Source organism: Apodemus sylvaticus, chromosome 8, assembly GCF_947179515.1.
Source record: "Apodemus sylvaticus chromosome 8, mApoSyl1.1, whole genome shotgun sequence".
Lineage (NCBI taxonomy): Eukaryota > Metazoa > Chordata > Mammalia > Rodentia > Muridae > Apodemus > Apodemus sylvaticus.
In genome coordinates, this window is record NC_067479.1 from 48,804,483 (window position 1) to 48,830,630 (window position 26,148).

Genomic DNA, 26,148 nt, shown 5'->3' on the forward strand with positions numbered 1-26,148 from the left:
ACTTTCCTGTATAATGATGGTGTGTGCCTTTCAGTAGACTTCCCTGTATGGTGATGGTGTGTGCCTTTCAGTAGACTTTCCTGTATAATGATGGTGTGTGCCTTTCAGTAGACTTTTCCTATGGATAGATTGAAGTGGGAAGTTAGGTTTTGAAGTTTTAAGGAGACTTAACAATTGAAATGTATTTTGAAATTTGACCTAGTTTAAACATTTTAATAGTTTTTTTATTAAAGGAATTAATTTTCCTGTGATATTTAAGGTCATTGTTATGGTTGTATTGTTCAAGCCTTGATTTCCTCAAAACTTAGTATTTAGCACTTTGCTGTGTTCAGATGTCAGAGCAGTTAGCTGGCAGTCACTAGTAATTTTGCTAACAAATGACAAGGAGCTGAGTTTCCCATAGACATATATCTGAAGGCATAGGGCAGAGTGGGCTTATTTTATTAAAAGGTATACTTGCCAGTGTTCCTGGGGATAAACTTTCTGTTAAATAGAAAACATTAATGATATAAACATTTTGTGTTTAATGTCAGTGTTTTAAAACATTTTTTCTAGAATAATATAAGAATTTTATTCTTTTTCTACAGAAATAAATATTGTTTCACTAAGGAGCCAGTGTGATGCTGCCTCTCAGACTACTTCAGGTCACCATTTAGAAAGTCATGATTTTAAAGTGCTGGTTAGTTACGGATCACCGAGGTCATTGGCTAAGCCCTCATCCTCAGTAAATGTTCTGGGACGCAAAGAAGCTTCTTCTGTTAAAACATCGGTTACAACATCTGTTTCAGAGCCCTGGACCCAAAGGAGTCTCTACAGGTCACCCAGTACCTCAGATAAAGGCAAGGACACACAGGAGACAGTCTTTCCTTCTTCTCCTGTTCACTCCTCAGAGTCTGAGTGCTCAAGCCCAAGCCCTGTGATTTTTTTGGATGAAGAGGGATATCAGAAAAGTTTAAAAGCGAAACTTGAGTTGCCTGAAATCCCTGTGACAAAAGATGACGTAGAGGATTCAGACTCAGAAGTGAGGGAGTTTTTTGATAGCTTTGATCAGTTTGATGAACTAGAGCAAACTTTGGAGATTTGCCCGTTCATGGAAGATCCTGTCATAGAGAAGTCATCACAGAAGATAGGGCACAAATATGAAAAATCTTGTATGAATCCTCAGAAATTCAAGTTTGAGTGCCCAGCTCTTCCAGCTAATGTTAGAAAGCCAACTCCTCGCAAACCTGAGTCTCCGTATGGTCACCTGTGTGATGCTCCAGATTCCCCTCGTCCAGTGATGGCCTCAGAGGACAGTGGCTTGTTTAGCCCTATTCGAACCTCTGCCTTTAGTCCTCCTGGAAGCTGTACTCCTGCTGAATGTTTTTGCCAAACAGATACTAGTGAAAGTAGGATTCATGAAAATTACTGCACTTACGAAGATTATGCAAATAATCTTTCATGTGAAGTACTAGGCTCAGTTCTTCATACTCAACATGCAAACACAATATCAGATATTAATAGTATTAAAAAGGGAGGAACTAATACTGTAACTTTTAAGCATGGAGACTCTGATCAAAAAAGTAAATGTAAAACATCTTCAGTGATTACAGATAGCGTTCAGAAGTTTGCAGCAGATCTTGTGGGGAAAAGTTTTAGCAGTGCGTTTAAAGACTTGCAGAAAGGAGTTTCTTCATGTACCAATGCATTGTGCCACTTAGCTGTCAAATTGACATCATCTGTATTTCATATGGCATTTAATGAACTTAGAAAGCAGTGTGCATTTTCACTAAAAGAACGAGCCATTGGTAGCCTGGCAAGTCTTTTGGTGAGTGAAGCCTTATCAAATGCCTTGAAAGACTTACAGTATGTGAAAAAGCAGATGTTTACAAACACAGTTGCTAGGTTTGCTGCGGACCTTACTGAAGAGCTTGTTTTTGAAGGTATCATGGAAGTGTGTCAGTTTTCATGCCCTCAGACACCTGCATCTTCACAGTGTCAGTCATTTGACTTTGAAGACAAAGTCGTGAAATCGTATGCCAAAGATTTGTCTGAATCTGTAATACAAGAAGCATTCATAGAGCTGTCACAGACTGACATGACCTTTACAACAAAGGCAGCAGTTAATGTTTCTATGGGTAATGTCAAGTACGTGAGTGCAGAAAGTGTAGTGTCACCTACGCAGACCTTCATGATTTCCTCATCCTTTAGCAGTCAAGCACTTATGACAAAACCAGTGCAAGAGCATAAGAAGGAATACACAGTGCAGCAGGCTTTGTTTTGTACCTCAGGAATCGTCACTTCCATACCAGTGCCCTTGGCAGGTAGTGTCCTTCTCCCATACCATATGTCATCTACTTTGTATCAGTCCAAGTCTCCTTCATCTGAGCATAGCAAAGCAAACGGTGGATTTACCCAAGAGCACATTGTCATAGAAAACAGTGAGGAGGAAGTTGATGGTCTCAGAAATACCTGTCTACCTTCAGAACTCAAGCCATGTATCCAGAATGGCTTCAAACCAACCAACGGTGATATCAACATGCAGGGTTCTTCAAAATTAATGAGTGGCCCTGTGATTATTAGCAACTTTTCTGCAGCAATGGTACATACAATAGTAAATGAAACCTTAGAGTCCATAACATCCTTCAAAGCTACAAAAGCTGTTGATACAAATGCAGATTATTTAACTAAAATAAAGGGAAAAGCCTGTTCTCTTTCTCTTTGTGACCAAGCAGCAGCACAACAGAACAAAGCGAGCAGTAAGGACATGTTTGCTGAGCAGTTATCAAAGTCCATTATTAAACAGTCCCTGGGTAAAAGCAAGTCAATGCTTCCAAATATAGATAAAAACCCAGGTAGTAAGGAGCACATGCTTGTTCTTGAAGAAGAATCCCAGTTGACCTTGGCGGAAACTCCCAAATTCCTTGACTTTTCAGATAACTCACCTCACCGGTCACTTTTGTTCGGAAACTGTTGTGTTCCAGACTGCAAAGATTCTGTGGGTGTGGGATCTTCTTTAGAGACACTGTCACCTTGTTCAATGATGACAAGTCAGAAATATGATTTGAAGGAAGTTGCGAAGGACAAAGCAGGGACAAGGCGCATTTTGAATAATACTGCACTTGAGCCCTTGTCTTTTGGACAGGAAAGCTCACTCCGTCACTCACAGACTTTATCATCTGCAGTGCTTACCTGTGTAGATAGTTTGCATGTAGAAGATAAGCAGAAAATCAGAGACAGAAATGTAATACCTGATACTCCCCCATCAACTCCGTTAGTACCATCCCAGACTAGTTCTGAATGGGACATCAAAAAATTAACCAAACAGCTCAAGGGGGAGTTAGCCAAAGAATTTGCACCTGCAACACCACCTTCCACACCTCACAACTCATCTGTTGGTAGTTTGTCTGAGAATGAACAAACTACTATAGAAAAGGAAGAGTTTATGTTGAAGCTCATGCGTTCTCTTTCAGAAGAAGTTGAGAGCAGTGAAGGTGAAGAACATGCAGAAATGGATGTAAAGTCAGAGTTCTCAGGGAAAAAAGGTCAGTTTGCAGAAGCATTAGCTACACACATCATTTCTCTTGCAACTGAAGTGGCAGCCGCCCACTTAGATCATGAAATCACTCAAGAATTAAAGATTAAAAATGCTCACTTAAATGTGCCAAGTCAAAGAAATGTGCTGCCAGCTTTACGGCATGCAGAGGAAAACATATGGACATGCACTTTTGCAAGTGATATGGCGGCTGATGTCATTGCAGAAGCGGAGAAAATTGCAAATGCCAGAAGTTGTATGCTTTTCAGGCATGAGAGGAATATTTGTCATGTTGAAGGTGACCAAGGTAAAGCAGAAGAGAAGCTGCATGTGGAGGATGTTGCACCTCCAAGAGAAGTGGATACATGCGTTCTTTCTTTACCAAGTTGCATGCCAGGTCTGACATACAAGTATCCCAGTTGTGAAAGTGTGACTGATGAATATGCAGGGCATGTTATTCAAGTGTTAAAACAGGAAGGTGGCAATGGTGAGCTAATCGTGGATCAGTATGCCAGTAGACTGGCCTACCGCTCTGTCAAGTCAGGAGTGCAAGAAGCAGCTAAGACAGTAAAGATGAAGTGTGGTTTGAAACTGTTCCCTCTGCACAGCTCTCATGTGAAAACAAACGAGGAACTGTTGGTGTTCCCAAATAAAGAACATCACCAAGAAGCAGATAGACAAAGGAAAAGAAATGGCAGCCATCTTTGCAGATACCAGACATGTGAGAGGACGCAGGATCCATGTAGAAATAAATGTTCTGAACTGCACAGTTTTTCAGCCTCTCTTGCTAGCAGCATAGCAAGAGATGTAAAGAAACAGCTGACAGCACCAAAAGTTGACTTGCCAAAATCCTCAACAGATGGTTGTCTTTTTGAAAAATCTGAATGTGTTGCCCTCAGTGAGAGTGTTACTGGACCGGAATTCTCAAAGTCTTGTCAACCTTTACAAAACCATGGATCTTGCCAGAATACAGGCAATTTAAGCAGATATAGTTGTGGAGAGAATACTCAAGCTGTAGAACAGTATGCTAGAAAAGTAGTGGATGATACTTTAGAGATAAGTTTAGGATCCGCTGTTTTCCATAATTCAGAGACCACAACATCAGCAGATAGGATTACTTACACAGAAAAATTGTCACCACTTATAAATGAAGCTTGCAGATACTGTGACCTTAAGGAATTCCATGGTTGCACCAGAAATTCTGCTCAGCTCTTTTCAAAGCAGAATCTGTGTGGTAGTGCTAAGCCAAGTTCACATTCAAAACTTAGTAGCAGTCGTCAGAAATCAAGAATTTTTCATCTTGATGTACCTCAGATTCATGTTAATCTTGATAAAAGGGCAGTGCTTGCAGAGAAGATAGTTGCTGAAGCTATTGAGAGAGCAGAGAGAGAGCTGAGCAACACGAGTGTGGCAGCTGGTGGTGGAACCGGACAAGATGGCATTAGCTTTGCTGAGAGCCTTACCACAGAAATCATGACAACAGCTATGACAAATGCCGGGCATGCTGTTAGCGGGTAGGTTTCAAATTATCTGTGGAGTCTTGTAACAGAATGGGAAGTTAACTTTGCCCTGTATAATTTAGGTTCTGTTCATAAAAATCTACTTATTTCATACTAACTTAACAAAAATATTTTCTGTTGCATTTGTATGTGGCTTCATATCCTGTGCATGGTTTTCATATGAAAATTTTGTTTCCCAGTTCTTTTTGAGAGTATCTATTCATTTACAGGGCTGGAAGATGAGAGAAAGCACAATAACATCTTGACTAAGATGTTAACTAAGAACTAAGAAGCAGGTAAATAGAATAAAAGAAACTGGTGAATTTTATTCAAGAGTTAGACTGGTATACTTACTACTCTGAGATTAATGTCTGTTTCTGTGGTCGAAACAACTTTCTACACATGGCTTTGGACTGTTTTTATCTTCCTCCTCTATCATAGCAGCTCCAGAAGAGGAAACTAGATGGTCATTCCTAAGTCCTCACTCCAAGGACTCAGCAAATTCTTCAGACTATTGATTTCCTTCCTTAGACCTGGTCAGTAGTGTGCCCTGGGCTCCTCCTTAAGCTTGTGTTATCCAGGCTGGTCTCTGCAGGCTTGCTCTCTGTACTTCTGTTCCTGGGTTTCTTTTAAGCAGTTGTGCCATGCTTCTGTAAGAACTGCAGAGTCCACTATTGTGTATAGTTCTGCCTCACATTTTGTAAAGTTAAAATGATTTAAGGTTGAAGAATGATTGATTCAAATAGATTATTCACTTGGATGTTAACTGAATTGTTTCACTACTGTTCTTTTTCCCATAACTGATTAATGGTAGAATATATAATAGGACATTACAGACCCATAGTGCTCACCAGGGAGCCATACGAATATCAAATAGGAAAGCATGTGATAGTGGAATTTTAGAATAAGAATGGATCTAGACTTTTATTTTCAATTACCACGAGTCCAGTTACCAAGCAGTCATTCCAAACTCTCTTTTAGCCTCCTCCTGTGAATTATTTTCTTAAAAATGTGATAGGTAATGGGAAAAAGTGTTAAATAAAATAAAGTTGTGGTATAAGGTATCTGTGTTTGGCATGCCAAGCCTACCTGAGCTGTTAGATTTTTAACAGCAAAGTGAGAAGTGCCTTAAAAATGGGGAAGGGCAGTTCAGGGCTTATTTTAAGTGTTAGGGATATAAAAGAAAGTGAAACAGGCAAAAACAAAACAAAATAAAAACAAACAAAAACCTTTGTTCTTCAGGAGCTGGGGTCCTGTGCTCCAAGCAGAGGCCTGGGCTGGCATGTGTGCATGGCTGGAGATGACTCTGGCATGGTGGGGACGGGAGGAGCGCGCCCGTTGTGAGGGCCAGCTCACACAAAGCGTGAGGTGTCGACGCCAGTGGAAGGTTTTTTTTTTCATGCTTTTTCTCTTCATGCTTAAGCATCACTGTTTAGAACTGTGTTGAGATAAAAAGATGGAGAATTGGTGTAGTTGCTCTGATTGGTCTTTTTTTTCCCTATGTCATAAAAATATGAATGTCTTTATTTAAAAATATTTTTTAAAGACAGGGTCTTACTATGTAGCCTTGGCTGGCCTAGAATTATATAGATCAGGCTGGTCTTGCACCCCAGAGGTACCTCCCAAATGCTGGAACATCACTTCCTGCTGAGAAATATGTTTATGATTCATGTTCTGAGGAGATTTGTCTAGTTTGAATATAGGCTTGGCTGACAGAGTTAGAATTTCAAACTGCATTTTTTTGTTCTAAAAGCCAGAAGGAGGCTCCTTTAGATTCTAATGAATGTACTATCTTTATAGGGCAGATGTCATGCTTAGGACTTACAGTAAGGTGTACTCCTGCTCAGTGCCCTGTTGAAAGTGTGAAGTGTTTTAAACCAAATGTAGATGCACAAGGGTGTCATCCAGGTAGCAGATGTGGTCCTTACTGGGCTGGTGTTCAGTCTTCGTTATTTACAGATGCAGTGACGTGTTCAGAGATGTTAGTGTGACCAAGGATGTAACTCCTTAGTGTTACCTTTATCATCATATTATCTTTGTCACAACTTGTGATATTTCAATTGCTTTTATAAATTATTACCATGTGATCTTTTCTTAGTTCAAAGGAAACAGAAGCTTTTCAGTCACTGGAGTCATTTGGCAGCCAGCAGATGAATCTCAGTGTTGGGGAGGACAGCACGGGGAGCTGGTCCAACTTAAGTTTCGAGGATGACCATCAAGATGAAAGCAGCAGTTTCCATCATCTCAGTGAAAGGTAACTCTGATGTTATAGTTAATTGTGTGATAAAGGTCTCTTGACTTAAGAAAAGTAAGCAATGGGTTTGTGTTACCTGGAAATTCTCAATTTGGAAATCTGTTTATACGTTCAACATTTTATTATTCACAATGGCTTTTTTGTTGTTTTCTACTTTAATTAAAATAGGGGATGGCTATCTTCTAGTGTAGCCCAGTCTGGTCTTGAAGTTAAGTTTTCTCCTAAGGTTCTAGGATCTTGACTATAGGTGTGTGCATTATACTGTCCTCTCTGGCTTCTAGATAGCTTTGACACGTATTAAATACAGTGAGGGAGCAGAGCTAATGTGCTGTGGATATACTGACAGCTGACCTGAAAAAATATTGCAAAACTGTATTTTATTTATATTAAGCTTTCATGTATGTTCTGGGAGTATAATTTATTACTTTAAAGAGTATACCTTCATTAGAAAGTGAGAAGGACAGTTGGGTGTCTGTAAAAGGCATTACTAGAACCCTGTAGTTGTCTTGATACAAGCTAAAATAAGTAGTATCTTTAGGGACAGGACTTTTGCTAGGAACAAAATAGTGAGCATTTATGTATCTTCTTAGATTGTTTTTTTGTTGTTGTTGTTGTTGTTGTTTGTTGTTGTTTTTGTTTTTTTGAGACAGGGTTTCTCTGTATAGCCCCTGGCTGTCCTGGAAACTCACTCTGTAGACCAGGCTGGCCTCGAACTCAGAAATCCGCCTGCCTCTGCCTCCCAAGTGCTGGGATTAAAGGTGTGCGCCACCACTGCCCGGCAGTATCTTCTTAGATTGAAAATAAAAACATTGTATAGGCTTAGATTTTTTAAAACCTACTTTATTAAGGGTTATTAAATACTTTAACCTCCCTTCTAGCTCACCACCCACCAGAGGTAGCTGAAAGGAAAGGTTACTAGGACAGGATATCAGCGGTTTAGTTCACATGACTCAGCAGCAGTAGCTCCATCCACAAACATCATTCACAAGTCAGCAACGGTCAGCTCAAGTCCCAAGTCCACAGAAGTGGTAAGCCACCCAGAATACCACCAGAAGCTCTTTGACCATTCTCTCTGTGAGGTTATGACAAACGATGATCAGCTAAGATCATGGGCAAGGGGCACCAGTGCTACAGTGTCATTAGCCAAGAACGGCGTCTGCAAAGAGTGAAACCCAGCAAAGAGTGGCAAGGGGAACCAGTGCCACAGCATAGTCCACTGTCTCCTGGTTATACTTAGACCCTTTCCAAACATCACGTGTTCTCGCAAGCATCTGCTCTAGTTAAAACATATACACCCTTTCCCCAGGCAGCTTCCAGAAAAACACCACGTGTCTGTTTTGAGCAAAACATCTTAGTCTGCCTCAGCAGATGCAAAATATATATATTGTCTTTAAAATGGGAACAGTAGAGCAAGGTCACAAATCATGATTTTCCCTATCTGGAATGGAATACTATAATAATGCTTAAGTTTGTTTTTGTTCTTTTGAGAAAAGCAAGCTTCTAAGACTTTAGCAAGAGTGACATTAAACTGGGAAAAGCCAGTGGTCTTGAGAGGGTTTGTAGGAAGCTCAGTAACTAGAGGAGGTTAACTGAGTTGTTGCAACAGGGCTTCTTTTACTGGGCTCTAGTCTTCATTTTGCCTGTAGTGCTTAGCATATTAGTATGGATGACTCAGAAACCAGGCTGACATGACAGCCAAATAACAACAACAAGACCAGATCAGGCTGAGGCCAGCGTGATTATATGAGCAAATGCATTCAGGCTCAGAAATTAATTATGTGAAACCAGGGAGGGAGCTCATCTGGCTTGAGAGTGTTCTGTCAGAAGATGTGTTTCATTCATCTACTGTCAGTATGCACTAGTGAAGTAGTGATGTTGCAGTGATTATAAGATTTAGACAGGAAACAGCTCTTGGGACTCATTCTGCCTGTTGAATACAGGTTTCCAGAGCCTTACCTGCAGAGATTGGCTCAGTAGGCCAGGCAGGGGCCTGAAAATGCACGTACTTGAGAGGCGCCGTTGTGATTGCAGTGTGAGTGTTTGCCCCACATTTCAGAGAGGTAGCTTTACAAAAAATCTTTTGGTGACCTTTGCTGTAGCTACTGTTCTTTTAGGTACAGAGATCTAGGTTGGCAGTATTTTGTATTTTCACTTTAAATAGGAAATTCAGTAAAGAACATTAATTTTAAAAATTAGATTTTAAAAAGGGTTTAGGATGTATATGTAATTGATCACAAAGAGAGCTGGCCTGTGTATGTAAATTTCTTAACTATTTTGAATATTTTAAAAACATTTTTGAAACTATAAGATGCAAGTGTGATGTTTTATGGCCATAACCTTCTAGAGGCTGAGGCAGGAGTATTACAAAGTTCAAGGCTAGCCTGGGCAATTTATCAAGGCCCTGCCTCTACAAATACTGCCCCCAAATAAAGCATTTTAGAGTTAGGAAGTTACAGCTTAGTGGTCGACAGAGCACTTACCTGATGTGAAGGTTTAGGTAGTTCCTAGCACATCATACATACAAAATTATATATGTTGGCTCGAGGTAGGGTAATTGTACTTCCTAGTTTACTTGTGTGGTTCTTGTATAAAATAATGAATAATCCCTTCTAGTTTTGAAAGTGTGCTGTTTAGATGAAATACATAGTCTTAGAGGTAGCCATATTACTTAGAGGTAGGTAGTATTCTATAAATAACTGACTTCAAACCTGAACCACTTTGATAAACAGGAGCAAGAGGGGCTTAGAAAGATTTCTCCTGCATTTTATTTAGTTACTTAGATGTTACTTCTCATGTTCATTTAAATGATGGATTTTTATTAATTAGATTGAAAATTTATTTTTAATAGAATTTGGGTAAGAATTTAAATTTTGTGGTAAATTTCATTCTTTAGAAAAGCATTTTCTTACAGTAGATAGGGCTCATTCTCCCTTTTCTGTTTATAGTTGTCTTTTCTGTGCTACTGTATTTTCTGTGTGTTAGTTTGTCTAATAACAGACTGATGGTAAACCTGGTTGTCTTTATGGTTTTATAACGGAACTATGTTTGTTTTACTATATGTTGAAAAATGGTTTTGTTTTACTATAGTGCATTATAATTTGTGAAAGTTTGATACTGTTAAAGTGAAAATGAATATGTAATTTATTTGGGAATACTTAGAAACTACTTAGAGCTTTTGGTAATTATGACTTTGGTTACCTTGACAATACCTACCGATGCACAAGAGTGAGCTCATGTTAAAGAGGCAAAGTTTAGGTTTGTATCATGATAAGTTATAATTGACTAGTGGAGAGTGGGAAGGAAAGCTGCTTATCACTGCAAACTAATGTGCTTACTAATTGTTTTAATAATTAGGAATGATTAGAATTTTTAAGTTGCATGTTGAAAATTTTAATCTGAAAAGTAGCCTATAATTTTGTTTTTGAATATGGTTGCTTTTTTCCCCCCCAAACAATGCTTGCTGTAGTTGTAGATACAGCTGCCTCCTCCTTCTGGCTAGGTAATATAAGAAGCTAGAACTGTGTGTGGCTTTGGTGACTAGCCAGCCATGCAAATGTATTGCTTAAATAAGCCTTGCTTATTCTAGCTTTCTTCTGAAGAAAATATGTGCTATTTGCCAACTGCTTAGTGTGTGTAATGTCAGAAATAAAGATAATTGGCATATTGACATAATGATCTCTTTGAAATAGGAAGGCAAGGGCTGTTTGAGACAGTTTTCCCTACACCTTACCATTGTTTTGTACTGTTCAGAAATCTCAGAAGACCTCAACTTAGGTCTTTTTCCTTTTTAAATTTTCTCCAAACTGAGGAGTAGGAAAGTATATTGCCTTTATGGTTGTTTTTAATAAGTTACCTGTTAAGGTTTGCTGTGAGATACTAATTTTATCATGCAGTCATTTGTCATCCTAACAGTCTTGTTGTTTTAATCTTAAAAATAAATGTAAGTTTAGAATGATTCCATGTTGTTTGGAGAACAATGAAAAGACTCCCTCATCTCCAGCCCTGCCAGTTACCCTTTATGGACTAGGTGACAGTCTCTCGCTCCTCTGTGTGTGCTCCACTCCACACTCTGTGTGGCAGCTTTAGGACAGAAGCTGTCCCAAGGAAACACAGGTGATCTTCACTATTCATTTTCTAGTTCAGCTCTGTTCTTTTCTCCCTCCAGCAGTAATGGTAACAGCAGTAGCTGGAGCAGTCTTGGTTTAGAAGGAGATTTGTGTGAGGACAATTTATCCTTTCCAACATCAGACAGGTTGGTCCAGTTTAGACATTTAACACTGATGACTCTTTCATCACTAATGCATGATGTCATTATTCTTAAGAGAGCCAATATGTATCAACCTGCTTTTCTCCTGAATTTTGACATGATTCTGCTCAAAATATTTACATCTAATGAAAATTTCAACTAGCTAAAATATGACTGACATCTAATTGCCAAATGTGTGACTGCATGGGTTGCTCTGCTTGCTATTTTCCATTCTACCAATGATTTCATTAAAAAGAGCTTGCTTCCTACAGGATTTCTGTTGTTTTTGTTTTGTTTTGTTTTCCTATGTAGTTTAATTTTATATATAATAAAAGTATAGAAGAATTGTTTTAAAACAATAAATGGCATTAGTAGTAGCAATAGTACTTCATTCATGACATTCTATGATATTCAGATAGTATATTACTTAAAACCAGATTAGAATACTTCACCTGAAGTTGCTTGCATTTAAATGTCATGATAAGGTAGGGCTTCTTCTATAGTCATCATGTGTAATTCAGACTTTAACATGAAATAATGTGAGAAGCAAAGCTTCCTTTTGGATACCATTTTCTTCTTTCTAAATGTCATATGTCATATTGTAACATTTCATTCCTTACTACTCTTCTGAGAAGTGATTTTAATTCATTACTAATTAAGGTCTTTTTTTTTTTTTAACCACTCTTGTTTTTCTTTGAAAAGTGATGGACCAGATGATAGAGATGATGAACAGGAGGACGGTGTCGAAGGTTAGTCACAGTCTCTCTAAGTCTGTTTGTGTAAGTCTCTATGGCTTGTATTTATGCCTCTTACAGAGAAGCTTGTTGGTGTGAAACATCACAAATCATCTCAAAAACAAAAAGTTTGAGGAAGAAGCTTAGGAATCTTTAAAATTTAAGTCTAAAATCTTTCTCATGTTATAAAATCAATTTGTTGTAATTATAGCATATTATTTATTACTCTGTGTATTACTTTCTGTGGCTGTGACAAAATGCTTGCAAAAATGGGAAGGAGTTTCACGCAGGGAGGACATGAAGGTGGGACTGGTGGCTAGAGGAAAAGAGACAGGAAAGCAACAGGAGCGGATGGGCTATGGTCCTCATGGCCTCCCTCTAGTGACCTGCCCCTCTCAGGCCCCTGCAGTAGTGACTTCACAATGTCCCAAACAGTGCCACTTAGCTGGGAATGAGGAGTTCATTGAAACTGAAACTCATAGTTTCCTTCAACTTGTTAACTTATAGAATTGGCATTTTTGTCAAACTAATATGAGCCAAAAAGTAAACATAGAAAGGGACTTTAAATGTCCCTACATCTCTCTTACACTTCTAATTCTGTACTCACACATAGATTTACTTAAAGGGAATAGCTTTCTTTAGTGAAAAGAGTTCTTACTATGCCAACACTAGATACCATTGGCTGCAAAGTTTTGAACATAGTTTGTGATCTTAATTCTTATATTAGAATATCCAAGTGAGCCTAGAGACTTCAGTCATATTGAACCTAAATTTTCATTGTGTTTATATAGTTTTTGAATGTCCTCAGATTTTCCCTTTTTGAAAGTATGAAATGATAATATTTTCTATAAAACAGCATATTTAAAATAAAAATAATATTTAATATTATTTTGAACTAATGAAAAATTGTTATTTTTTTAGAAGTAGGAAAACTGAGGGCCAGAGATAGCCTAGTGTTCTATGTTGGGAGTTCTACCTCGTATCCTCATACCAACAATGTAGGCACACTGAAACACTAGAAAATGTTGAAGAGAATTTTGTGAGATATAACCCCAGTTTCCAGCCAGTTTATCCACACTGTTGTTGTTCATGGAAGTTACATAATCTATCTTAAGTTAAAATCAGATTTAAAAATATTGTTAAATTTTAATATTTTAAATGACATTTATTTGTTTTGTATGTGTGCCTGTGTGTGTGTGAGTATAAACACATGAATGCCACATGTCATGCATCTCCCATGGAGTCAGTTTTCTCTGTCTACCATGTGGGACTTGAGATTTGAACTCAAGTCTTCAAGGTTGGAAGCAAGTGCCTTTACCAGCTGAGCCATCCCACTAATCCAGGTTAAAGATTTATTTTTATTTTATGTCACTGGGTATTTGCCTACCTCTGCGTGCAGTATCCAACAAGGACAAAAGAGGGTATCCAATTCTCCAGGAACTGGAGTTACAGACAGTTAAGAGCTGGTATGTGGATGCTGGGTATCAAATCTGGCTCCCGCAAGAGCAGCCAGTGTCTTAACTAGTAAATCATCTCTCCAGCCCTAGAGTTAGTTATCATCTAGGTAGTGTTTGTTTTATTTTTGTTCATTAATGTGTTGGTCTTTAAAAGGCATATAATTCTAATAACACTCATGAATATGATTATTCCAAAGACTATATATATGTATATATACATATATATAAAGACTGTACATATACATATAAATATACATATATATATGTATGTATGTTGCAGGTTGTTAATAACCTAGTTATTACTTAACTAACTTTGCTGAGGAATGATTAAGAGCAGAGGTACAACTTGATATAAATAAAATAATTCATTTTTTAAAAAGTTTAGTAGCAGGCCTAAAAATGTCTTCTGTTCCTATGTAGAAACCAGGAGGTTAATCATATTCAGATGCATCATTCCTCAGCTCTTGAGATGATGGGCATCTCTCTTGTACAAAGTTGTAGTGAACTTTTGAAGTTTTTTCCCATTAGAAGATAGATTGATTTAAATTGACAGAAAGCCTCAAAATTAGGGATTCCCACAATAACAAATACCTGCTCTTTAAACCTTCCTTCTTTCCTGTTTGTTTATTTATTCATTTATTAAGTTAGGTAGCATCAGCCTTGACCTCTGTTTAAGTTTCCCATCAGGCCAGGTAACCAGCAGACCCTAACCAAGGAAACCCTAGCAGTGTAGAAAAGCATTAACTAACCTAGCTTCTAACCCCAGGAACACTGCAGGGTTTACTAAGGGCCTCAGATACAGTGTTTTGTTCTGTCTTATTTAAGATCCCCTTTAAAACAAATAAACATATTTACTAAGTTAATTTTTTTATGTTTAACATAGAAAGTGATTGATGATTCCGTGGGTTGATTTCAAAGTATATATCATTATACTCTCCTCTTCCTCATCGCCACTCCCACTGGCCCCATTCCCCATTTTCTCTCTGGCTGCTGCTTCTCCCTGCAGACAGTCCTCCCCCTCTCATGTCACCTTACTCTTCTCTCAGCCGTCTTCCTTCTCTTTCATGACCCACACAAACTGTAAGTACATATACACATATAATTTTAAATATAGATTCTGCATAGGAAAGAAAACATACACCTACTTTTAATTGAGACTTACTGGCACAAAGAGCAAAAATGTTAAATTCCTGAGTATAACATGGATCAAAATTTTTCCATTATGAATAGAAGGCTAACAAATTCTAAAAATGATTAGTAGTGGTCTAGAGTGCCTTACATACTACAACAGAAAAAGGTCCATCAGCAACAAAGAAATGCACCAACATTTCCTTATTAGTACATGCTGGCTCAAGGACTGGCGGCATGCCCTAGATACTTCTTGTACTCAGTTATCTTTGAGTGTGAGTATTAAACACAACACCGGTTCACAGGGCATTGGTTCCATCATCCAGCTAGGACATCGCCTTTGTATTAAAAACAGCATTCTCAGTAACGAGAAAGTAAAATTGAGAGCAGTTCCTCTTTGTATCATACTTAAATTCACTCCAAATAGTATTTTACATTTGGATAATGTAAAAATTAAGATTTACATAATAGATCAAAATTATTCCTTTGTTTTAGCATTATTTTGTTCTTAAATGCTTTATTTGACATTGTGGTAAAGTTAAGGAAAGCAGTCACTGTACTCCTAAATCAAGACTGGAGTTTTGAAAGTTGATTGGATAAAGTTTATATTGTTTAAATTTACTACTAGATTTGCAGCAAAATGGAAAGACACTGCTAATTATGAACATTGACATGGAACCCGGAGCCGTAGACCCTCAACTAAGGCTTATTCTTCAGTGGCTCATTGCCTCCGAGGCTGAAGTTGCAGAACTTTATTTTCAGGACTCTGCGAAGGAGTTCATATTAGTAAGTACCTCCCTTCTAGAGTGGTGGTGAGGAAACAGTAACACCACAGAATAATCTTAACTACTTTGTTGGTTTAGCACAATGCTTGTTGATTGCAGAATATTACTATGTAGGAGTCTTACAATTGGGTTTTTGTCACTTTCCAGTAGGTTTAACCTTGGGCAGATGGGTTAGTGAATATCTCAGTTCCCTTAGTTGCATGTGGGATTTGAGTCATATAGAATTTACCTTCAGATTTTCAAAAGTTAATTATAATACTGTAAAGAGCAAGGACTTGACCTAGCATCCTAATCCTAGAAGTTAGGTGTCAGTAATAAACAGCTTATAAAATTTTAAGAAAAGATCCAGCTATTCTATTTTCTGATTCATAATTGTACCTAGTTAATTAGGTCTTTCTCATCTTTATGTGAATAGAAGGCTGATATAATGATAAACCAATATAAGATCAGATACTTCTCTTTAGTATGTACCAAGCATGCTATTAGTAGGGATTTTCAGTTTTTAGTTTTAAGAGTGTTCTTCCCTAGTTTTCCATATGAAAAATTATAACCTTACTATAGTATAAAACTGTCATAGATTAATCATAAAAGGACGGGAAAGGGTAACCCAAGATACTCTGTTTTCTAGTTCAAAATTTATGACAGGATTGTTGGAAGATGTCTGTGACAGATGTGAATACTCTGACATGGAGTTTATCAGCTTGGGACTTTGGTTTGAAGGAGGAGAAATACTCAAGAAATGTGGCCAGGGGAATTGTTAGAACTTGGGCTTAAGATAGACCTTGGCTACATGGGGTTGACAGTAGAGGTTAGAGGAGGAGGCCTTGCCCTCGTGTAAGCTGGCCCAGGGGTCTGTGCCCGGCTCAGTCAGGTGCAGTGCGCAGCTGTGGATGGCAGGTTTTATCATGTTTATGGCTCATTTAAAATGGTGACTCTCAGGAGACCACATCTCCCTAGGACGCCACAAAACTGCTAGGACTATAGGAAACAGTTGAGACAAGTGCAGCTTCTCTTTGGTGGCAAAAAGAGTAATAGAAACACTGTTTTTCTGGATCATACATTAAAATTCAACATTTTCATTATTAAATAGAACAAACAGTATCAGCATGAGGATAAATAGAAGATGACATACAATTATATTTCAAAAAAGATATAAATATATTAGGTAACAAAAGGGAAACTAGATTAATGACTTGTATTGAAAGACATTGTCAACAAAGCGAGAAGACAGTTCACATATGAGACGAAATGTTTATAATTTTGTATTTATAAAGTTCTTAGCCCTAGCACATACAAAGAACTCCTTCATTTTAAAAATAAAAAGGCACACAATCCAATTTTAAAATGGACTTAGAGTTATTATTACGTATCTTTGGAAAATAAAAATATGAGTGTTCAATTCTACTAGCCATTAGGAAAATGCAAATCAAAATCACTTCACACTTGACCACCAGCAGGGTGAGTGTCCAGGGGGTGACAGCAAGTGTCAGAGGACAGGGCTCTTCATTCTTCAGAAAGTTCTTAGTGGGAACCCAAAATGGTGAAGCTGTGGTGGGAAACATCTGACAGTTCCCCAAAATGCCATGGACACCATTACCGTGTCACTAAGCATTTCACTGCTTGGTGTGCACTCGGGGGACACAACAACCTCCTTAGAAATGTCTATGACAACATTACTTATTGTAGATAAGTGTAAGGCTCAGTGTAGGTCTGTATTTCCATCACACCAGAAGCAGAGGCAGGAGGATTACTGTATATTTGAGGCCACCCTGGTCTAAATTAAGCAAGTTCTGGTCATAATAAGACCCTGTCTTGAACAAACCAGAACAGAACAGTGAGAAGTCTCCATCTGTCTTATTGCTAATGAATGGGTAAGGAGGGTTGTTGGTTGGTAGAAAATTGTAAGGCACTGAGCTAAATTTACTACAGGATACCTATGCTAAACCCAAGACCACGCACAGAGTTGACAGTTCCATTTCTATGAAATACCCCAAAATAGGCAAAGCTATGAGGCCCCAAGTGCATGAGTGCTTTCCTGGAAGGTGCTATGGAGGATAGAGAGAGACTTCTGATACAGAGGGCCTTCCTCTGGTGTGAGGAGAGAGCATCTAGTAGTGACTGGTACTTGTCTTCAGTTCAGTGATATACTTAAACCCATGGCATGTGAATTATATCTCTTTAAAGAAAAGAACATTTCCAGTAAAATAGTTTTTCAGAATTTATTTTACATGCCTTTTAAAACTTAATTCTTACATAGTTGAGTAAACAGAAAAGTGAATAAGGCCACATTCTGTTTTTCAGTGATAGAGTTTGCTTAGACCCCGCTTACCCTTATGCTTGCTTTTTTGTTGAAACATTCCATTTCTTAACTTAGAAAGCCACGTGTCTGTTGAGGCCAACGTGTTTTCCAGATTATAAACCACACTATATGCTGTGGAAAGAAAATTCACATCCTTTTATTAACCTTGAAGTTGTCATTGTTATTTTGTTTCTAATTGAAGGTGTGGCAGATATTAGGTAAAGAATTTTCCTGTAGACAGTTACTCTGTGTTCCCCTGCAGACTGTCTACTGCCAAGGTTTGGGTTCTGTTTGTAGCAATCCTGAAGTGTCATTAGGTGGAGATGTGTTTCTAAAGGTCAAGAAAGAAAAATGTTTAATTTGGGCAAAGGGCTGGTGGTTGAGGGGAGATCTCAGAACTGGGAGAGAATATTTCATGGTAAACAGCAGGATTCCCAGTTTTGTCTGAAGATAAAAACAAAAATCTTTGTTACTTCAAATGGTTTTCTGTTAATGTGTATTAATGTTTCTATTAATTTTTCTTTCTTAGCTTTCAAAGCAGTTACAAGAGAAAGGATGGAAAGTGGGAGATGTCCTGCAGGCTGTGCTTAAATACTACGAAGTGGTGGAAAAAACCTCAAGGGAGGAAAGATGCAAGTCGCTGTTTGATTGGCTTTTAGAAAATGCCTAGAACAGACTCCAGACCAGTGTATTTTATTGTGTGTTTTAGGAAGTAAAGAAACTGATGATTTACATGTAGGATAAAGTTCAAACACAGAATATTAACATTTTAATTGAATTGAGGGGAAAGTAAGAAGCTTTCAAAGTGCTTTCTGTCATTACCTTGTATATAGTTCATACTTTTGTAATCTTTGCCAAGACATTCTCTTTACTTACTCTTCTGTGCGTGTGTATGTGTTACGACCCTGAGGTAATATTCTGCGAAGGATGATCTAACCCCGCCCTAGGCTGGGGCATCATCTGACCGCGTTTATTTGGATCCATATAGTGCTGCTGCTGCTGCTGCTGCTGCTGCTGCTGCTGCTGCTGCTGCTGCTGCTGCTCCTGCTGCAAACAGGGCTGAGGCGGCTGGCCCGGCCCACGCCATCACTTGGTTCCTTTGAAAACAAGTGGCGTCTAATAAGTCATCTGACATCAAGAAAGAAAACTGAGGCTGATAGTTTGTTGTTTATTTATTTCTGATAAGTTTGTATTCTTTATGTACTGTTCTTTAAAATTAGTTTTATTTCCCTAGTTCAGCTGTTGGTACTTGTAGATTTCCCCAGACCTTTAGTTTCTTAGCAGACTCATTAGTGATTTAGGTTTTTGTGAACACCATAAATGAATTCTCCTCGCCTTCCATCAAGTGATGTAACTTGCTAATACTGCCAATTGTTCTGAAATGAGAAGGAGAAAGGGGGGAGGTGTTGAGAAAAAACGTGTGTGCAAGAATAAACTTTAACCTTTCCCACTAGTTTATTCTGTTGCTTTAGACTTTTCTTAGTTAGAAACCCACTATTAACATTAAATAAAACATCTAAATATTGTGCAGTAAGAATTTTGTCTTTTTGATTTATTCTACAAATGAAACTTCAGGATGTAAAATTTTTGAGATTTTTTTAAATTAATGTAAAAATGCACTTAGAGGAGCCTAATAATGATTTTTAGTGTTGGATTTTTGAAGAAGAAGAAAAAGAAGAAGAAGAAGAAAAAAAACCCTAACTTCGCCAAGAATAATTTCTTTTAGCTCAGTAGTTCTCAACCTTTCTAACACTGCGACCCTTTAATACAGTTCCTCATTTTGTGGTAACCCCCAACCATAAAATTATTTTGTTGACGTTTCCTAACTGTAATTTTGCTACTATTATGACTTATAAATATTGGTGTTTTCTGATGGTCTGATGGAAGTCATTTAACCCCCAAAGAGGTTGCAACCCACAGGTTGAGAACTGCCATTTCAGCACAAAAGTACCTCTCCCTCATTAAAATGTTATCTGGACTATTTTGTAAAGTTCCCTCTCATGATCTTTTTTGGCCTCTACATTCCCTACTGTGTTTTTAGAGACTGCAGGTTGCTCTGCGTGAGATGACCAGGCTATGTCTCTGTGTCTGAGATATGTGCTGATGGGAGGGTCTGCCTAACTGATTCTGGAATCTAAAGCAAGTTGAATTGCGTGGGGCTGCTGGTGATTTTTCTCCATTACATTTTCTTTTTCCCCATGCTCTGACTTTTTTAGAAGCTATAGTGAATATAAGACAGAGCACCTCCCAGGGGACTTAGATTAATTTGAATTAGTAATTATGGTGGAGAAGTCATTTTTATAGAGATGTCACCTTTGCTTTGACTCCAGAAACAATTTAAGTATTTTGAAACTACATTATAAACTCTAGTTTTTCTCAATTGAACATAGAGACACAGTGTCTGCCTTAAACAAACATTTTTAAAAGTTTCTTCAAGTATTTTTCAGAGCGGGGAAATGCAGGGAACAGCACCCATGTGCACTCTCCTGCACTTGTCCGAGGAACCAGCACACTGCACATATGTAATTTGCATGATATGTATTGCTTAGATTAACAGTAAAACTGACTTCTAAATTTCTTTGAGGTGCAAAGGACAATGTTGGTTTTCTAAAATCGAAAGAACCCAGGTGTGTTTCTGCTGCTGGTATAGTTACCTGAGGCAAGCTTTAACTCGTGCCCTGCTTCCTTTGCATTCTGGTGAAGCCACGCTGCGGTCACTCAGTGCTCTTCATTCAGTGCTACAGTGACAGAAGTGGACCTCACATTGCGTCGGCTCTGTGCAGGGACACGGAGGACAGGAGCATTGGGCGCTGCTGTGGGCCGGGCACACGGGAAGGGAGGCTGGCTGCAGTGAAACACTTTGTCTTTGGAGCATCTCTGTCGAGGTGCTCCATCTTATTACACATTTCTTGACATATTTGTATTGGAATGTTGTTTACTGTCATATGCATTTCGCTCCTAACAAAATACATTTTACTCAAAACTGTTAAAAAGTTGTGATGTGCAGTGATCTGATTCCTGATTCACCAGTTTTAAGGTCTTCTGTGATCCACAGACAGAGGTCTGCCAGAAAACCAACAAACCAGACCAAACCAAACCCCTGGAAGAAATGGCGATGGGGATGAGCTAGCTCCTTATGGGGTAAAGCTAACAGTATAACAGCCTTCAGAGAACACATGTAGTACTTTCAGAAATGCTTCATTTACCCCTAAAGTTATTTAATGTGAATTAATTCAGTTCACACTACTGTAGTTCTGCTTAGCAAAGGAGTTATATTGCTGGTAGGAAGCTATATATTGAGTGCACTGTGTAGAAAGTAAAGAGTTGACCCATTTGGCAGCTGGCGGCTCCAACAGTGGCGGCGCCTGTTTTCCACCGTCCTCCGGAGCCTCGTGGCTACCTGTTGTTCCACTCTAGTGTTTCTCCACAGCTGCTTTCAGTAGCTTCTAGTCAGTGTATTAGTTTGTAATTTTTCAAAGAAATCTTTACACAGAGTTTAAATATGGGTCCACACACGGGTAGGGAAAATGCTCTCTTTTAAAATCGTGTCTGCCTGTCAGCAGCACATGAAAACTGTGGGAGCATCTGTGGGAACTGGAAGGGGTACATTCAAGTCAAGTGCTTTTTGCTCTTCAGCACAAGTCCTGTAAGCACCCCTTGTTTACTGTGTGCCTGCTCTGTACACACAGGCGCAGTGCTGGTCACTCCTGCCTCTATTTATTTATTTTGACCATCTGTACATTCCTTTCCTATAGTTAGAACTGCAGTCCTGCAGGTTCCTATTTCAATCTGTTGTATGGTTTGGATACTATTTAACGCCAGATGTATATGTTGCTGGGTTTGCTGCCGTCAGCTACTTGTGCTGTGTACCAAGTAATCTGCATTCTTGTTCACTTAGTGAATGCTGAGTAGGAGCAACTTTGAGTAATTGTGGCTATTATTTGGGTTTGCTCACTTAGTGCACTGAGGTCTTACATTGTGTAATAGTAACTCCTCCTTTTGCTCTTGACTAATTTAATGTTCATTTATCAAACTCCAAACTCCAAGATGCACTAAAGTTTTGTTTAGCGGTGGCTTAAAAAATGTTTCAGAAATGACTTTTGTAATAATTTGCAGTTAATTGTTCTTTTGTCTTAACTCTTGTTCAGGCCTGTGATCTTTCCTCTCCCAGCCAAGAATTATTCAATAAATTTAAGAAATGTCAAGCCGTGGTTTTCATTCTGTAGCATCCTGTTCCTTCTGGGCTGAAATAAAACAAAGGCATTCAAGGCTGCTGTGTTGGACTAGTCATAAAAGGAGCTGTGCTTATATTATGGATTTTGAGGACAAGAGAAATTAGGAATATTTTTAGTTGAATACTACATTCTATTTCAGAGATGCCTTTAATGGGTAATGTGAGAGGCCTAAAAGCTAGGCTGTCACTTTGCATTTAACGCAAGTTGAAGGCCATTGCCTCAACACATGCACATGATTCTGAAATTCTTCCCATCTGGCTTCAGCATTCCTTGGTAATAGACAGCCATCATACCCCTGACACAGCCGGTAAATGTGGAAGCTAGCTCCTAGTTGTAGGTGTTAGCAAACATGTTAACATTAGTAGCTAGGCCCTACAATTACATCAATTTGCAACAGGAAAATGGAGAAAAAAGTATTGATAGATGTGAAGGTGTGGGTTAAATTTATAGTGAGATTTTACTAGTAGAATTTAAAAGCTTTTTTTTATTTTTAGAAATATTGGGTATAGAGAAAAAAAATGAGCTGAAAGTACAGTTGTTGATTCACCTCCACCTCACACTCGAACATCACTGCCACATCTCAGAGTGAAGCTTACTGCCTCCTATGAGCCTGCACGCTGCTGCAGGTTGGGGCCCAGGAGTTCTGTTAAGGTTCACTCTTAGTGTTCTACATCTTGTGATTTTGAACATGCATGTAATGCATCGTTGGATCATACAAGTACAATTTTGCCTAGTGAGCATTTAATACCCAGAAGCTAGAAAAGAGCTCATTAGTGCTTCAAAATGTTTGGGAATAATGGCAGACATATAAGCCTCGGGTGTTAAACACATTGCTCGTAATTGTGTATACAGAAGACAAACACACTAAGGAAGATTCCAAGAAGAGAATGGGCCCAGAAAATAAGACATGTAGCAAACTGTTTTTGAGTGATTTAAGTCGGGGGACCACCTTCTGGGTCTTCTTTTACTAATCTGAATGGAGGATGAGGCGGGCTTGAAGTGTCCTCACAGTTCTCTTGAGTGTGAATGAGATTGTGAATGCAAGGATGAGTACTGCATGGTGTCCTGTGCTGTGAGAAGGGGAAAGGGACGATCTTAAAAGCACTTATGACATTGTGCAAGCAATGAAGAACGCAGGGGGCATCTCTTCCTCATTCTTTGCAATTTTGCAATTGTCACACACTGATTTTTACTCCTGTTCTATAGGCTGAGGATAAAAATATGCAGATTGGGATGAGTGACACAGAAACATTTGAGAGGGAATTCAAGGCTGGAAGACGTGAGTTCAGTTTCAGGACTGATGTCAAGGTGTATGGAGAGGACTTATTCACAAACTTGTTCTCATACACAAGTATGTACACACACACACAATTTTAAAAATAATACAAATTTGAATTTTAAAAAATACTAAAAAAGGACATAAGCCCCAAGTTTGAATTTTTTTTTGGCTCTTCCCTCTGTACCCATCCCCCCTTTAAATAAACACTGGAATGGATTTCTTTTGCAGTATGTGGTTAGGACTGGACTGGAAACAAAACAAAGAAACAAATACAAAAACTCCACATTTTTAAGTTGGAGCATACATGCCACAGCATTCCTGTTGAAATCAGAGGGCAGGTGACCAGACATGGCAGCATACCTGTGCCCACTGACACACCTGCTGGACCAAGACTGGACTTGGTTTGCAGAGGTCTACTGATAACATTTAGCTGGATATAAGATCTTTTAAGGTAAGTACTAACAAGGAGATGCTGCATTAAAATTATGCTTTGAATTGTCAGTTTTACTAATTTGAATGCACTGGCTGGATTATTAGTGGCAACAATGTCGTAGTAGTAGTAGTAGTAGAAGTAGTAGTAGTAGTAGTAGTATGCTATTACTAGTAATAGTAATAGTCAAAATAATAATAATTTGGTAGGAGATGGATGATGGTTGGTTGCCCTTGTCCCAGGATAGGTTCTCACTGATTTTGGAAAGTCACACACTCTGTGTCTTGTTCCTGTGCATTGAGGTGGTACATGGTTTTGTTCTGAGGCAGGAACTCCCATGGGTAACCCAGGATAGTCTTCTAGCTAGACTTTTTTTCCCGTAGTTCCTGAGTCTTGGAGAAGGAAGGGTCATTTGTGAGTTCCAGGCCAGCCTGGGCTACATAGCAAGATCCCATCTTGAGCCCAAATAATTTAAGTTTAGGAAAGAGACTATATTTACAGAAGAGTTAGGGGCAGGCAGAAAAAAAAGTACCCCACAAGATTCTGTTCAATTTTAGTAGTGAATAAAGGCAGAGCAAAACCTACCCCAGAGTTCATAAGCTAGCTCCCATGTAAGTCTGTAGCCTCACTTGACCCTAAGTGGGTGGTCTAGAATGTTCAAAGCAAGGAGTTGCTTTAACATGTTTCTGTCAAGTCTCCATGCTTGTCAGAGACAAAGCAAAGCAAAGCACTTGAGTCATTTTCAAGTCCACACCATAAAAGACAGGAAAATGAGAAGGAAATCTTAGGGTTTGGTTTTTGTTTTGTTTTGTTTTTAAGAAAAAGAATTGTAAAACTGTGAGTGAAAGTGGCAGGACAGAAAGTTGAACAGTTTCTCCAACTGTTCAAGCAGTTCAGTCTGGCATTAGGATCTAAGGTAGCTGTGTTTGATATCTTTAAGACAGGACCTGAGTGGCGTGGTGTACACTTTCAATCCCAGCACTTGAGGCAGAAACAGGTGGGTCTCTGAGTCTGAGGCCAGAGCTTGGTCTACAGAACAAGTTCCAGTACAGCCAGGGCTGCACACAGAAACCCTCTCAAACAACAACAGCACCAGAGGAAGAGCTGCTGCTTCACATCTACCAAGTTGCCTAGAATAACAAGCTAGGTAATATTGAGGATTGCCAAGGCTATGAAGAAACTGAGGCCTGTAGACCCTGCTGCTGTGGACAGGAATTCAAAATAATGTGACTGCTTTGTGCTGGAGAGATGGCTCATGATTAAGAGCGCTGACTGCTCTTCCAAAGGTCCTGAGTTCAAATCCCAGCAACCACATGGTGGCTCACAACCCCACCCGTGATGAGATCTGATGCTGTCTTCTGGAGTGTCTGGAGTGTCTGCTACAGTATATTCACATATAATAAATACATCTTTAAAAAATTCTTTGGCAGTTCAAGTTCCACGTAGAATGCCATGTATTGGAGCAACTTTCTCCAACTGTGAACCAGTCGAATGTGCAGATTGTGGTTTATTTCTATAATATTGTTTAAGCTTTAAAAAATGAAGTAGAGATATGTGCTATGTTATGACTGAGCGTCAAAATCTATGTTAATTATGAGAAGCCAGACACAGGGAAAGAAAACATACATATATGTTCACACATATGTGTTCATATGCCTCATACATGTATGTGTTCATTTATGTATATGTATATATATAAAATTTTAGCAAATACACACACACACACACACACACACACATAATTTCAGCAGATTGCAGACTTAGGTTAGTGTTTGCTGGGAGCCTGGGGAAGAAGGCAGAAGGCAATGGGGAGTGACTGTTTACTGCTGCAGGGTTTTATTAGGTATGATGAAATAGTTCTGGAATTGGATCTGATGATGTTATCCAATTCTTTGAATATACTAAAATCCATTGAATTGAGTACTTTATAACAATTTTATCATATAGTTAATGCCCCAAAAAGTGTATATGGAACAAGGGAAAATAGTTTTTAAACAAAAGAATCTTTTAAAATGTAAAATCACTTGAAAATGTAAAAGGTAAAATCATTGAGACTGAGCATTTGTGGCTGCCAGCAGAGTAGATATAGCTGTCAGAGAGAATTAGTAAATCGGAAATAATTACACAGAATAGTTTTCAGTAATGGGGTGGATATATAAAAACAAGTGATGTAAGTTTGTTAAGGGAAAAGGGCCAAATTTGTGTAGTTGGTTCAGAAAAAGGAAAAAATGTCCTGAACAATGAAAAAGATTGGTGCAAAAAATTCCAGGAACAACCATACATAGACT

General features: G+C 38.6%; 1 protein-coding gene across 6 annotated transcripts in view; it reads left to right on the forward strand.

The window, feature by feature from the left end:
* The window catches only part of Akap11 (A-kinase anchoring protein 11), a 47,142-nt gene extending 25,021 nt beyond the window's left edge, over window positions 1-22,121 (forward strand). For 4 of the 6 annotated variants that reach the window (XM_052190886.1, XM_052190887.1, XM_052190889.1 and 1 more), the window contains 6 exons: window positions 588-5,028; window positions 7,112-7,267; window positions 11,433-11,519; window positions 12,216-12,262; window positions 15,461-15,618; window positions 18,446-22,121. In XM_052190886.1, the coding sequence (XP_052046846.1) occupies window positions 588-5,028; window positions 7,112-7,267; window positions 11,433-11,519; window positions 12,216-12,262; window positions 15,461-15,618; window positions 18,446-18,586 (5,030 nt within the window). In that variant the 3' untranslated portion in view covers window positions 18,587-22,121. The remainder of the gene's footprint in view (window positions 1-587; window positions 5,029-7,111; window positions 7,268-11,432; window positions 11,520-12,215; window positions 12,263-15,460; window positions 15,619-18,445) is intronic. The other 2 variants (XM_052190890.1, XM_052190891.1) reach the window with 2 other exon arrangements.
* Window positions 22,122-26,148: the final 4,027 nt, after the last annotated feature.